General features: G+C 33.7%; 1 protein-coding gene across 1 annotated transcript in view; it reads right to left on the bottom strand.

Annotated features, from left to right (window-relative positions):
* LOC149798647 (low-density lipoprotein receptor-related protein 6-like) overlaps positions 1-16,018 on the bottom strand; it is a 97,586-nt gene that overhangs the window by 28,879 nt on the left and 52,689 nt on the right. Inside the window, exons 3-11 of the mRNA XM_089957483.1 lie at positions 15,301-15,490; positions 14,483-14,735; positions 13,306-13,471; positions 11,563-11,679; positions 9,510-9,776; positions 7,388-7,544; positions 6,528-6,668; positions 5,997-6,108; positions 2,444-2,600 (exon numbers count right to left, since the gene is read on the bottom strand). Of these exons, the coding sequence (XP_089813609.1) occupies positions 2,444-2,600; positions 5,997-6,108; positions 6,528-6,668; positions 7,388-7,544; positions 9,510-9,776; positions 11,563-11,679; positions 13,306-13,471; positions 14,483-14,735; positions 15,301-15,490 (1,560 nt within the window). The remainder of the gene's footprint in view (positions 1-2,443; positions 2,601-5,996; positions 6,109-6,527; positions 6,669-7,387; positions 7,545-9,509; positions 9,777-11,562; positions 11,680-13,305; positions 13,472-14,482; positions 14,736-15,300; positions 15,491-16,018) is intronic.

A 16,018-nucleotide genomic window follows, 5' to 3' on the forward strand; every position in this document is an offset into this window, starting at 1 on the left:
AATATCATTGGCATCCTAAAACCCACAATATCATTGGCATCGTAGAAACCCCATTATCATTGGCATCATAAAACTCCCAATATCATTGGCATCATTAAACCCCCAATATCATTGGCATCATAAAACCCCCAATATCTTTGGCATCATAAAACCCCAATATCATTGGCATCATAAACCACCAATATCTTTGGCATCATAAAACCCCAATATCATTGGCATCATTAAACCCACAATATCATTGGCATCCTAAAACCCACAATATCATTGGCATCATAGAAACCCCATTACCATTGGCATCATAAACCCCCAATATCATTGGCATCATAGAAACCCCAATATCATTGGCATCATAGAAACCCCATTATCATTGGCATCATAAAAACCCCAATATCACTGGCATCATAAAACCCCCAATATCACTGGCATCATCAAACCCCAAATTTCAGCTCCACAATTAAGTATCGGAGCTATCTTCGCGTCAAACAGATTTCGGGTAATCTGCCAAATTGTGAAAGAATTTAGTTTCAATATATGCACAGTTTTCAACTCCTGCAAGGATAAGGTTTTCTAGCACATATACCTAGAGTTGTTTCCTAAATACTTATATTATGTTTCAATCTTTACTTCTGTATGGCTATAGTACCAATTTTCGTAACTTCCAAGACAGTCACCTCTGCGAAATAATGCCACACTTGTCTTTTTCCGTATTCACCTTTACTTTCCACTTTAGGCAATATGTATGCAACCTACTGAGCATATTTTGCAACTGGTGAGCAGTGTCAGCAAAGACAATTAAATCGTCTGCATAAGACAGGGATAATAGTTTTAAGGTTTCTACAGACACTCCTTCAGTTGAAAGGGTTTCAAATCATTCAAAAATAAAGAAAAGATTAGGGCTATACAATACAACTTTAGTGCACACCAAAGGGCAATTAAACACATCTGTGATAACACTTTTGGACTTAGCACATGCATTTACATCAATATAAATTGCATTAATGATTCTTAACATTTTTCCGTTATTATTGTCACTAACTAGCTTTTGGTACAGTAAACGTCTCTCCATCATGTCAAAGGCTTTTTCATAGTCAATAAATGCTACATAGAATCTACCCCTACGTTTTTCTAAATATTTACAAATTAATGTATATAATACAAATTTATTATCAGCTGTGGAATACACCGCTATAAATCCTGCTAGCTCTTGGCCCAGTAATTCGTTTTCCTCCACCCATTCATTCATTCTGTTATTTAAAATCGATGTAAACACTTTGATTAATACATGCAGTAGACTAATGTCTCTGTAATTGGAGGGTTGATTTGCATCCCCTTGCTGCAAAATTCGTATGATGATAGCCGTTTACCAATATTCTGGATAATATCCAATATCAAATATTTTATTAAATAATATTGTCAATATTGGTGCTATTATGTTTCTTGTACATATAAAGAAATCGCTGGATAAAGTATCGATTCCCCCAGCTTTGTCTTATTTCAGTTTACTTAATAATAATAATAATAATAAAATCCCGAGACACCATATGTTTTGGCTAATTTGTTTCAGTCAGTGGATTCAGAAGGGAAACATCTAAGTTTGATCACAAAGCGTAGTAAATACATACTCATGGCAGAAAGATAAATACACAGTGAATGGTAAAAGCAATGCATTTGTATCCGTGGATTCTAAATATAAACAACTCGCTGATGTTATTCATACAACTATAATGCCATTTAAGCTGTTTTTGTTAGAGTTGGTTTATATATGAGTAATTGTAGTCCAATTAACAAGGAAAATATCATATTGGATGCTATCTTGAATCATTATTGATTCTTGATGTATTATCCATTGTTAATATCAGCTGTTTACACAGCTACATATTTGTATTTCATCTGAAGATCATTTGAATTTGAAACATGAAAAGGACTAATAAAATGAATCGAACTTGTTTTCTTTTCCAGTAATATCGGTCTTATAACTTATGACAACCATTTGATAATAAATACAGTGTAAGCTATCTATATTTTGTGAATTACTTCAACAGAATAATAAGATCTGGTTTTCAATATCGTGTACATACATACATACATACACACACACACACACACACACATAGATACATACATACATACAAACATGCATACAATACATACATACATACATACATACATACATACAGTTTTATGCTCTTAGTCGCAGATACCAAAAATTATATACACAAATATATGCATATCTATCTATCTATCTATCTATCTATATATATATATATATATATATATATATATATATATATATATATATATATATATATATATATATATATATATATATATATATATATATATATATATGAGATTTTGATCGGTATGGAAATAACAAAGATATACATTTACAAAATAGACCTATACATGTTTAAAATATTACGCTGAAGAAATAAATTGATACCTATTGTTAATTGTTGATCATACACTTTTAAATCATCGACCCTCTTCAGGTTTGGTAATTGAAAGTTAATCTGCTTCGTAGTTTCTCCGTCCAGCACGACGGTAAATGCCGCATCATTCGGGTTTTTTGTCACAGTGTAGCCTATAATAGTATAATTCTGCAACATAAAGAAAAGAAAGTAAAAATTAAAGAACTTTCAGGACAATCTCTATTTAGTTTAATTTCAAATACCTAGGCATACTGAAAATATATCCGGTATAGGAATTATTTTTGAGTTTAAGGTTATGATCAAAATAGTTTTTGTATCCAATATATATAAAAGTTACCTTAATGATGAGGTTATAATTTCAATATAATTTTGCTTAAAATATTGAAATGAAGGTCGAAGCTTAGGCCTAAAACATTGATGTGTATATGTCATTTAAAGCCCAAAATATCAATGTCTGTTCATCATTTAGTTTCTGAAACTTAGACGTTTGTTTGCTAATTAGTAACCAAAAACATCGATGGATCCTTGCCAATTAATAACCAAAAACATAATGGGCCATTGCCAATCATTAACCAAAAACATCGATGTACCATTGCCAATTAGTAACCAAAAACAACAATGGGCCATTGCCAATTAGTAGCCAAAAACATCGATGGGCCATTGCCAATTAGTAACCAAAAACATCGATGGGCCATTGACAATTTGTAACCAAACAAATCGATGGACTATTGTCATTAAGTGACCGAAACATAGGTCATTAAGATAATATAGTAAATCAACTAGGTGTTTTCTCCCCATTGTCTTTTCGGGCCACTTTCTTTTCTTTTGATCTTGTTTTGTTAAGGATGATTTCGCTACAGAAAGGTTATAATGTCTGACATGCTCAAGCAACTCTTCTGTTTTCATAGACTGTAAGCCTCTCTAGGTAGGACTTGAAACAAAGTTTACTACAGTAGATACAGCCAATGAGTACTGGTTTCACTAAAGATTTCCAAAATGTGTGAAATTAATGGCTTTAACAGGGACAATGAAAATACCGAAAAGAAGTCAATAGGAATTCTGTAATATCTCTAAAATGTTCTAAAGAAGTTCAGATCTCGGACGAGCCCAGATACTGTTCTGACTCAAGTTCTTAAACTATGTAATAGCCAGAAGCGAGACCAAGTTTAATAAAAACAAAATTGTATTTCTCTAAGCTACAAAGTGAAACTTAAAAGCTACGCTTACAGTATTGCGAAATAAATCCCAAGTAACCCTAAATGTACAATCAGAGGTCCAAAAATAGAGACTGTTCCGAATGAATTCCAATAGTCTTGAATATCCTGATGTACCACAATGATACAATCGAGAACGTCTTTGAATAAGAACCCAATGATCCCATAGTAGTGTTTTAGTCCAAAAATTTAATGAGCACTTTGCAATTCAGGTGAATATGTATGATTATTGATTCCTAAGGAATGATGTGTAATAGGAATAAATAATTGATTACCTACTCTCCTTTATATACAAATAACCACTTGACCTAGGACGCAATATATTTCCAACGGAAAACCCCACTAACGAATCAACAAGGCCATGTCATGAACTCTGATTCAAGTATACATTTTGTTTACTTCTTACAGTCGATGCCAACGTGAGGTGCGCTAAACTACAACCTTCAATTACGAACAAAAGATAAGCACACAAGGAGGAAGGCTTTCGCCTAGTGATCTGTGCTATCATCACACTATTTTACCCATAGTTGGGAGCACACAATAACGATATACAAAACACAAAACTATCTAAAAGATACCGGAAAGACTAAATATCTTGTCCTTATTTTGTTTTTCTTTTGGGTCCCGGTCTCCGCTGACCTTACTTTTAATTTCTAGTTCTTTCTAGATGTACTCTTTAATAGTTGCCTTACAATGTGGTTATGATAATGTGCCCTCAATATTAAACAGTTTTCTAGATAACTACCGCTACAAATAATCAAGTTGCAATAACTTGTTTAGTTTCTAAGTGTATTACGAACCATTTTTAATTTCTTGCATTCACTTCGCAAGCAAAAGAGATGATTGATTTTAATGTCGACTTTGTTATGTAAGGATGGACAGTTTGTGTTAGGTTCTTTTAGCTCATGATAAATACTCAATATATCGTCAACAATACCCATGCCGTTAGTTCTGCGACAAACTACTTACAGTTAATTTAGCAGTAACTCCTTCAGTTCTTGAGCTGTTGTCTCACTTTTGTTTGGGTTCTACGCAAGCCGCGACCACTAGTAAGGCAAGTACGGTTAACACCTTAATGGAGAATTTGAGATAATGTCGACATACCTTAAGAACTTTTTGACAGTCTCGAGCTTTTACCGTTCGTATGAAACGACCAATGCGCAGCCTCCAGATATCCAACGATACGCCCATGTACAAGTATTTCACAATTTCATACGTGTCGCACTAAAACCATGACGATATCGTGTACTATATACGTGCCAAAGACTTATCTTAATGAATCATGTATGTCATTTCCCTTTTCGTTTTCACATTACTCAGCAAAACATATTTTGTGAAAATATATATCACTGGCAAATATATTTGTATTTATTTTTGTCATTTCATATAGTTGCATGTGAGCAAACTTTGCACGAGATAGAGAGACTTTTCAGTTAACATTTTTTATTCAGCGTTTCTTCTCTTGTGCCCTGTTTAACTGGTTGCATCAATTTATTACTATTTGTGTACGCAGTGGGGTTTTCGATACCGCAGTTGAGAAACCTTAAATGTTCTTTGACGTTAAGTTCAAATGACATAAAGCATGCAGTGTTCCTGATAAACTATCTGTGTTTTCAGCAGGACTAAAGACCAGGACTAAAGAGACAATGTCAGAAACATTCCTTTATATTCACAATTTAGAATGTTTCTTAAATCTGTTTCAAACTATTTCGGATATTTATGATATTGTGACAGTCCTATCGTTCAGTTCTAAAACAAATTGTATGCGCGGTCGCTATGTGATATTTGAAATCTAACATTGTCTTTTCGTCTTCAAATTCTCTCAGTTTTGTAAAATCATTCGTGGATGGGTGTGGTAAAGACTAAAAGTTGTTAATCTAGGTAAAAACAATATGTGTACTTATTCCTTATTTTGCAGTAATTTGATTCTATCAGGTTTGCAGCCATTTCGTTCAATGTTGTCAATATAAACAGTAATCTGTATAGCTAGATTTGTTTCTACAAAGACGAAGTCTACAAAGACGAAGTCTACAAAGACGAAGTCTATAAAGACGAAGTCTATCTTTTAACCTTCTTCAATTATTGCAGTATTAAGACATCATTAACTCCATCATATAGCATGTAGAAAGGAGAAATGATAGAAATATGATATCTCCATGTATTAATTTACTGCGTGGAGACTCTAATATTTCAAATTTCTAAATGTTTAACACCCTTTCTATTTACACAATATCTTATACTTTAAGGGCATAGGAAGCGTATTGTTCTCTATCGCAATATTTTGGGAAATAAAATTTGGCTATACCGATATCAATCAAGTTGTGTCGTATGGATTAGATTTTTCCATTACCTTGAAAACTGTAAGACTGTGGTGTGTCCTAGTGCTAGTAAGACCAATTCGTTTCTCATTTGTTCCATCGGAATTCATCCGTCCCATGAAACCGTCATCGGTCCAAACCAATCTGAAATATTAATGTTAAGTATATTAACATTTATTACGTATGCGTAATCCTATATATTATTTGGTAAATGATATTGTAATAAATTTACAATTAGAATTGGATTATTTTCTTTACTACTACAAAATTACTGCAAAATAGATTTTAGTTAGAGTTTAGCTTTGCAGATTTTGAAACTTGTTGAAATCTTTACGTATGGTGCTACAACTTGTAGATATTTTTAATGCAAGTAGAATTTATACAATATTAAAAAAGTTCTAAATAGCAAGTATTTACTTTTACTAGTATAAACGAATAAAAGTAAGAAACACAATCTATAATATTTATTTAAAAATGTATTCTTTATATATATATATATGTGTGTGTGTGTGTGTCCAATGCAATAAGCTAGAGGTCACTCAGAAAATGTGTGTTGGGTGTACCTGTCTGTCAACCAGTCATATTCCAAGTCTGTGGGATTTCTCATAATGGAAGAGGCAATGTTCACTGTTCTGCCATCTGCGGTTGTATTGTAGAGCCTGACCGTTGAATCCATACTGTTCGAAGCTATCCAAAAAAGTAACCTGTGCCAAATATGCTCAGATAGTAAACTTATACAATTATAACAATTCAGTGATTATTCATTCAATTTGTATGGTGCAGACTATTATTTTATGAATTTTCTGCGTCCATAGGAATGGTTTCATGACCTTTTCAATTATAGCAGATCGTTCTGTTATCTATTTTGGAAGCAGAAGGGTCTAAAACATATGTACCATGCTTTCTGTGTTGCACATTTCCCCAAACAACTATCGAACAAGAGGTGTTAGTAAGTGATTATTCTAGGGAGGTATGTTGGAGGAGGGCAGGCATGGACTTAAAATTCCTCTTTTGAAAGTTAGCCAGACCCATATCAAGCATTCAATAGTATACGTGTAGGGCATTTGCATTGTCGAACCTTAAGAACTTAAATCAATAGCCAGTCACAAAAAATGAATAAAAGTAGATCAATAGCCATTCATAAATAAGTTCCAGCTACCTAAACCCCCCTTTTCTTGTTTTCGGAAGACCAATTATTCAGATTAAGGATTACATAGTTTCGTCATTTTTTCTGACCTAAGAGACATGCAATAAACTCTGTAGCATGATTAGTATTTATGAGTCTTCTTATTGTTTCTTAATCATAATTTCTCGAATAAAGCAAATAACGGGACGACAATAAAATAAATTTTAAATTACCTAATTGAGTCCTATGCACATTCGCTGCATTGTGTTAGTTTCATATTCCATTACGTGAACTTACTGAGAATATGGGTCAAAAGTCATTGTGACTGGTTTTGTCGTAGTGTTTATGAATTCTTCTCTCGGAGAAGATGGACTGGTTTTCTTGTAGCAAAATCCACCATCAACATCCCACTCAAACCAGTAGACAACTCGTTTGATCCAATCGTATGCTAAATCTATAATAATAATTATAATAATAATAATAATAATAATAATAATACAGGTGGAGACATGCACTAAGATTACTCATTGCTAATTGATTGTATTTGTTCTATAAGCAAGTTGTTCATACAATCCCCAACGGAACATTATAACTATGTAGCCTAAATTCTCAGTTCTCACTTTATTAAGCGTACCATTTTATAAGTGAAAGTACTAAAATCGTGAGACAAAATGCAGCTGAAGATTTTGGTAGAAAGTGTTGGGGCCTCGGGGCCAATAAGCGAAGACGACGAAGTATTCTTGTTTCCGCCGGCTGAATGAATTGTTACGCGCCAGTTGCTTTGCAATTTTCCTCGTTAATTTTATTGATACAATGTTTCTGATTTAGGCTAGCGATATACGATATATAGGTAATAACATAGCATATAGGTCATAACATAACATGACCAGGCATAGATGTGTCTTCTTTAGCTGATAATAAGAACGGCATAATATATACGTACATGTTTGCATCTTAAATTCCTTAAAATGCACTTTCTTAGTGCTGCAAATCTGAATTACATGAACTATTTTATGGGTTCTAAAGCTTGATTACACATTTTGAAATTATAATGTAATTTCGACTACATTCTAAGTGCAATAACATTCTCCTTACTGCACTCAAAATGAAATGAATGTGATATTTCATAGCGTCTTTTTGATAATTACAACTGAAAGAGTTCGTATTTTCCCCACATTATGATTCCAAACATACAATACAGAACAGAAACACACATGAAGCGAAGTCGAGATGCGTCCCTCCCTGCTCAATTCACAGAGACATGTATTTTGAGTGGAACTGACACAGCTGATAAATCCAAATCCATAATCAGCGGAATTGAGTAGAAGTAGCACCAAAAATCCATTCATTCCAGACCAACTGGAAAAGCTGTTGCAATCCGCATTCATTCAAAATATGTTTCTAAATTTTAATTTTAAGTAGATCAAAACGACAATTCTATTTGAAAGTTGTGTCGAGCGCGCGAATAAGTTCAAATTTCGCTTGGCGGAGTTATGTGTGCATCGATATTGTTGTTGAGTACTGATGAATATGCTTTTGTGTATTTATTTAGAAATACAGTATGAATTCAATTACTTTGTTTCTTGTGTATTTTTATATATAATTAAGCCTTATGTAGAATACTAAAATGAGTATATAATAAAAAGGTTACTGCATTTGTATGGGAAAATATGAACTCGTTTTGCCTGATGGATACTGCACACCCACAACTCGTGCACTATCCATCTGAAAGAACTCGTTCATATTTTCCCATACAAATGCAGTAACGTATCCATACACGAGAACACACGTATTATTTATTTGATTTATATTTAAACAATGCCTCCCTTTTTTTGTCGATGATGACTGAATATACAATGTGAAAAAGATATCTTAAAAGTAATGCATTTTCACATGCACACCTCAACAAAAATCACTTAAAATGAACAATGCATTTCAATATTAGTCTAAATGCAGTTAATGACGGACTTGAAAAACCATATTAAACAAGCTTCTTTAATCAATGTAAGATTTACAATTATTTTACATTATTCTTTGTGATTCTACTACTACTACCACTACTATTGTTACTAATTTTGTTATTAAACCACAGTATATTGCTCTTGTCTTTATGATTCTACTACTACTACTACTACTGCATCTTATTTTGTTATTAAACCACAGTATATTGCCCAAGAATTTAGGATTCTATTACTACTACTACTACTACCACCATTGCTACTCATTTTGTTATTAAACCACAGTATATTGCGCTTGTCTGTACGGTAATATTCATAACATTCAATGTTTGAATGAATCACGAATTTCTTTTGTGCTATGTTCTGTATCAATGACATTTTTCTAGATTTTCAGTTTGCATATTGGTTTATAATTCTGTTTTGAAGTACAGCCTTTCATGGAAAGTTTGTGTCATGCTTACCAATTATCGCTTTGTTCGTCGAATACACCTCTTGGGAACCGTTGATTGAAAATTGTATCTGATGGTAAATCTTGTGCCCGTCCGTGAAGTAGAAAGTTCTGTTGTGTGTATCGATCGTAAATCTTGTGATGTTGTTGGTACTGTTTACAATGGTACAACCAACCTCTGGGGTTAAGTATTGGTGACTTGTGATAACATTGATACTCACAAAACAGATCTTGTTCGTGTCCGTATATACAATCTTTCTTTGCAGCACTTGTGCTTCAGCTGTAAGGATATCAAAACATGAACATTTTGTCTGCATATCACACATTCTTTCATTTACTGCTTCACGTGCTGAAACATCCAATTTCTCGCCCAAGTCAAAAAGGCATGGGATGAAATTAAACAACCGCTATAATTTAATCGTTTTAAGCAATATGGTATAAGTTGCCCCATATAGAATGCATGCACACACAGGAGGGATCAAAATATGTGTTGCTTTTAATTTTTGTAGTTAGGAAGAGGGAATGCAGTTTTCGTAAACGTTACAAACGCCGCAGGCGCTTGAGATAATAAATTGCTCTTAACTCATCACGACTCTGAAAGTGAGTTTGTTAGTCAAAAGAGCTAAATAGTGAAATTAACTTAAGGCACTTCACCTTTAAGCGTCTCGAATTGTTACGATTACTGTTGGGTAAATGAAGCCTCCACAGTAAATGTCATATTATTTCAGACACAAGTTCTTTTTCTACTGTCTTTGGGGTTTACAACACCATGTCAGATCTTTTGTGAAAATATTACAATAAATCATACCATTTTTATATGTGTATGAGTTTCCTTTTGTCCGTCTGCCCGTGTGATATGATATTTGTGAGGATGAATAGTGTACCTTTTTCTCTACCTACCTATTTACCAACCTATCTAGATACCAACCTTTTTATTCATCTGATTTAATTACCGAATTGACTCAAGGCGTCAAAACGGACATACGCTAGACAACAATGCTTTCAGTGTTCATAAGTTGTGAGACGCAACAAATTATCAAAGCTTTGTTGATTTCAGACTCGTTATTTGATCTCAGTTGTGGAATTTTCCGGCGTTTGTCACATTTACAGGATCTACAGTGGTACTGCCATTAAATGCTATGTCACTAGGCTTGACGTTTATTAGTGTTTGTTATATATACAGCTGGTTAAGTTGCCAGTAAATGTAATGACGTGACATTTACCAGCTCAGGTGGCCTAGTGGTTAGTGCGTCCACCTCGGATGCGGGAGGTCGTGGGTTCGATCCCCGGCCGAGTCATACCAAAGACTTAAAAAATGGTACTAACAGCTGCCTCGCTTAGCGCTCAGCATGAAGATGTTAGTGTTAGGCCTGGTCGGCCTGGTATCAGGATAATGTGACTGGGCGGGACATCATGCATACTGAGTTCATGGCGTTTATGGCATTTACAGGAGTAGTACATTGATTACTAAATCAAGCTAGTAATACGTTTTAGATACAATGTACCTACTCTACTGCGTTTTAAAAAATATGTTTTTGTGGATTTATTTTATAACAGTGTATTATATTTTGAACAAAGTCTGTAATCTATTGCATTTTCTTCTGTATTTTAAAAATGTTTTAACTAAGTGATTATAGTCCTCGATTCAACCTTGATATAGCCTTGACCTTGATATAGCCTTGACTTTTCTGTCATAAATGATAATGAGAAAATGAATTAGGAACAAAAAGGAAAGAAAAAGAAATAACAATATAATGACAATTACATATCCGGCTTTCTCTTTTCAATTATAAATGTGAGAATACAGGGTTCTCTTTTGTTTTTTCTTGATTTGTTGGGATTTTGTTTTTGTTATAAAACATGTGACGACACAAACAAGACAAAGCCGAATACGCTTACAGTTAAAATTGCCTATTATGGACAAACACATTTTACAGAGAAGGAAGTATGTAAACTTTAATAAAAATATTTAAGTTTGGTTTTCATGACCAAGTGGTTTTGTCTGAAGTGTCCTCTAAGGTAAATTTCATGTTCTTCAACATATCTTAAAAATTCTTGTTCCTTACCTTCACATGTCCTTCCATTCGGATTTAACATATAGCCGTCTTCGCATGCGCAGTCAGCACCCGTTGAGTTTGGTTTCTCGATACACAGGTGTTGACATTCCATAGTATCACATCGTTCTGTTCATCAAATAAAAACTACAGGGATATTATCTTGGTAATATTTACTTCTTTACATTTTATGACATGGAATTTATTATGTATGTGACAATAACAAGAAGCTATTTTGCATTGATCTGTATTTTATGGAGTCTAGTGTACGTGTGCATATTAAGTAGAAATATTTATATTGGACGAGACGCCAAAGACTTCTGAACATAATATGGAGGAATATAATACAAATTCATAACACACAAATCACTCTATCATAATCTTTCTCTTGTAAAACAAAATTATAAATCTAATAACACAACAAAAGTATGTTTGAAAACACCCCGTATTTTGCATAGTTTACCAAAGCAGAAAAATGTGCAATTAGTACTACTGAATATAATCGAGGACGAGGACATAGGCACATACATGTCCATATTATTATCGGTTCAGAATAATAGACATATATCAACCCGTTGTATTAAAGGTCCAGAAGATTAGGCATATAAAAGCCACTATTATTATACGTTTAAACAACAGGCATATATGTCTCTAATGTTATTATTACGGAAAACAAACATACACAATTTACTTGTATGTTCATAACAATAGACAGACATAAGTCCCTAGTATTATTGGTTAAGAACAATAATTTATGTCAAACGTAATAGAATAATAAAGATAAGATAAAAGTACCTACATAATAACATTTAATATTGAAAGCAAACAATGGGATAAGATTTTAACCCTATGATGCTATTTTAATTTACTGTTTCAATATTATTGGTAGGATCACACTAGTCTGCTGTTTTGGTTATCATTGTTGCTGTTATGCAATTGTGATTGTTGTCGCTGGTGCTGCTGTTGCCTTTAAATGTTGTCAAGCTCTTAATGTAATGGCGGTAATTTCCTCCCATTAATAAAATCATCTCCTTTGAACACGACGTAAAACGATGCTTTAAAAAATAAAACACATTTTGGTAGCGGACATAGATCTTTGTTACGGGATATACTTTTTATTTCTCTTTAAAACAAATTCCAAATACACCTATGAAAACAAAATTTTGGTTAAAACCATAGAAGGATGGGAGTTTGTTTTGTACAAAATATGACCGGATTTAATTTGAAATTGAGGAAGATTTAGAGAGTCTGGCCATTAATGATTGGGAATAATTATTTGTTCCTTCTAATATAGCTTATACACACATACCTAGAAATTCAGACCGCGCAAAAGGAAGTATATATATATATATATATATATATATATATATATATATATATATATATATATATAATTTTGAGTGAAAGGTTAGACAGTTAGACTGTTTCAAACCATTATTTTTCAATATATCCTTGATTGAATCGATCAAATGATACAAGGAGTAAGATTTTTGATTTCACACTTTAACAAGTGCAATTGCTTCTATCTCCTCATTGAAATTTTTTGTATTCGAAGTATTATAGTGTTATATTTATATTTGTTTGCCAGGCATAAAACACAGTTTATTAAGATTTCAGGTCACTGCCGTGATCGAAATACTACCTTACCTTTAATTGAATGAAATGATCAGAGTATTATTTAGTTTGTAAGTGTCACCCCCGCAATGTTAGGTTTTGAAAGCTCAAATTAGACACATATTTCAGCTTGAAACTTACGCGATGAATCCATGGGCTGTCTTCGGCTGTCATAAACAGCTAGAGAAAAGGCAGGGTTTCCTAATAATATGAGAGGTCGACCCGTCTGTTTACCATCAGCAATACTGAATAGCTTGAGAGAGCCATTCACATAGCCACTGGACCATTCAGACACAACCACTACTTCCTGAAAAAATGGTGATAAGTGAATAGATGAATACATTACTGCTAGTACAAGTGTCTGTTGCAAACATTACAAGATGTATTTGGGCAAACGAGACACAATGCCACTCGAAGGTTCTCTGCCGTAGGTGTGGCCTACCTGTGTAGAAAACGAAGTGAATTGGTATGCTGCTCTTTTTCACCTCGAAACGTTTTCGGAGTCAATATAGCTGGTTTGTTTCCCGTTCTAAAATGGACAAACCATGACTATTAAAAACTACATTTCGTGATGAATAACGTAGGCTACTTGAATGTATAAAAGTAAAATATATTTAATCAATGTGGCCGCAAGCAGTAACCTAAAAGATTCAACATACACTGGTCTAGGTTTTGTTTTTTCAGTGCAATGATCAGCGATAGAGCATTAACTGTATCAAAACGGTTACCGTTTCACCACTACGACGTGGTAGTACAAATTATTCAGGCCGACCAGATGTCATAATAATGCGAGATCTTTCATCTTCATGCACCGGTCAGATGCAATATACAATCGATGTAACGTTCCCCATATACGCTAACGCCATCTAGAACACACATGATTAATGCTGATGTCAGTGGAAGCGACGCTTTCAATAACATACACAACTGAGTTCAATATATTTTAAACATATGAAATACACAAATGCAACAGATAATAAGATAACAAGAGGCGCATAAAAGACAGCCGTAAACATTAAATGTGCTTCACAAAGTTCAGGATATAATGATATAATATACTAGAAAAATAATAACAGCATTCAATATATAAAATAGGATTGATATGAATATTAATTACATCTACTTTATTTATGTCGCCCTCACGAGCGTCCTATCCAGACTTCATAACAACGGATAGTTATCCAATGAGAAAGCCACTATATACCGCACTGTCGACATTTTTGAGTAATTATTTGTTTCTTTGGCTAGTAAGTTTTATATCATTCATAGCAAAAACAAAGTTCGTGCACTTTTAATTTTATTACACAAGACCACTTACCTGAAAGATATCGATTCCATAGAACGAAGATCCGGGATTATAAACCATGATATCTCTTCCATTTCCATGCAGATCGCTGTATTCTACTGTCCCCCTGCCTGGATCTGTCCAGTACAGTCGGTTTTTAGAGTAGTCGATACATAATGAAGTTGGCCGAATAACACCCTGCCATACGAGTAACTTCCTGTCTTTTCCTGTCAGTGACGAACGTTCGATTTTCGGAATTTTTCCAGAGTCCGTCCAGAACAAATATCTGTGATGTTGATGTTAATAATATCAAAGATCATAAATTAAACGATAAATCAAACGATGATATAACTAATGAAAGTGAAGAACTATATAGGTAGGGCATGATCAAAGATGTCACTGGGCCATAAATCAGAGACCCTTTATGTCTCCTGTGAGGTTAGGTTTTTTATAAAAGAATGTTGCCAGTTTATGCCACCAATAGAAGGTTCTCTTGCCGTAATCTACCATAATTAGATCTTATCTTGTATTTATGTTTTGGTTTGGAAAGAAATTGTTCGTAGGATAAAAGGTCTAATATTACACAACCAGACGAATGAACGATATCTTCTGCATGATATCACTGCGTCGCAAATAGCCCTTTCTTTGAATTATAGGGCAATATTTGCTTTCTCCTAAGCAAGGTCACGTGCTGGTGCCGCTATATTGGATGAAATTTTAACTAAGTTCCACGCTGGGTTTCCTAATGCTACTGTTGGCTGAATACAGGATTATAAGAAAACAACACATTGTCCAGCTTTATTTATGAATGCGACGTTATAAACCAAATAATTAATATTAATAAAACTTACCCCAGTTCTGGATAAACTGCGATGCCTGTCGGTACGTCAAGATATGTATCTACTACCATCTTGAAGTTAGGATTTCGAGAATCAAACCTGCTGAGATCTTTTGGAATAGCCTGCATCACTATCCAACCGTATACTGTGTCTACCCAGTAGCAGTTACCGCTCACCCAGTCCACTGTAAGTTGACCAACACCTGAAGTAGAGATATTTAAATTATCTAAACGTTATAAATAAAGCCAGACGGAAACGCTAGGGTACAGCCAAAATAGAAAGAAAAAGCAAACAAAACAAAACAACAAATAACGAACAAAGAAACATTATAAATACTCACAAAAGACAAAAAGCCAACAACAACATAGGAAAATAAACAAACGAACAAGAACAACATTAATCAAAAAGGGGCATGATCCTAAGACTTTGTTGGATTTCGCAAATAATCTTTGTCCAAAATTTAGCCATATAACCTTACCATCTCGCTTCTTTGTGGAGATATATAAATTTTATTTAAAAATGTATGCGCCTTCTTATCATGATGTAATTGCAGAGTTGGAATTTTCATACCAGTGCTCTGGACATCAAAGTCCTTGAATATTAGATTATGATCCTTTACAACGTTTGAATTCTTTGTCATTTATTTAAGTGGGTATTTCTCAGCAGTGTGCATTATAAAGTCATCCAATATTTCTTTCTATCTGCAACAAAACACCATAGATAAGGTGAA

The sequence above is a fragment of the Sinohyriopsis cumingii genome, chromosome 5 (assembly GCF_028554795.1).
Source record: "Sinohyriopsis cumingii isolate HCF-2022 chromosome 5, ASM2855479v2, whole genome shotgun sequence".
Classification (NCBI taxonomy): Eukaryota; Metazoa; Mollusca; class Bivalvia; order Unionida; family Unionidae; genus Sinohyriopsis; species Sinohyriopsis cumingii.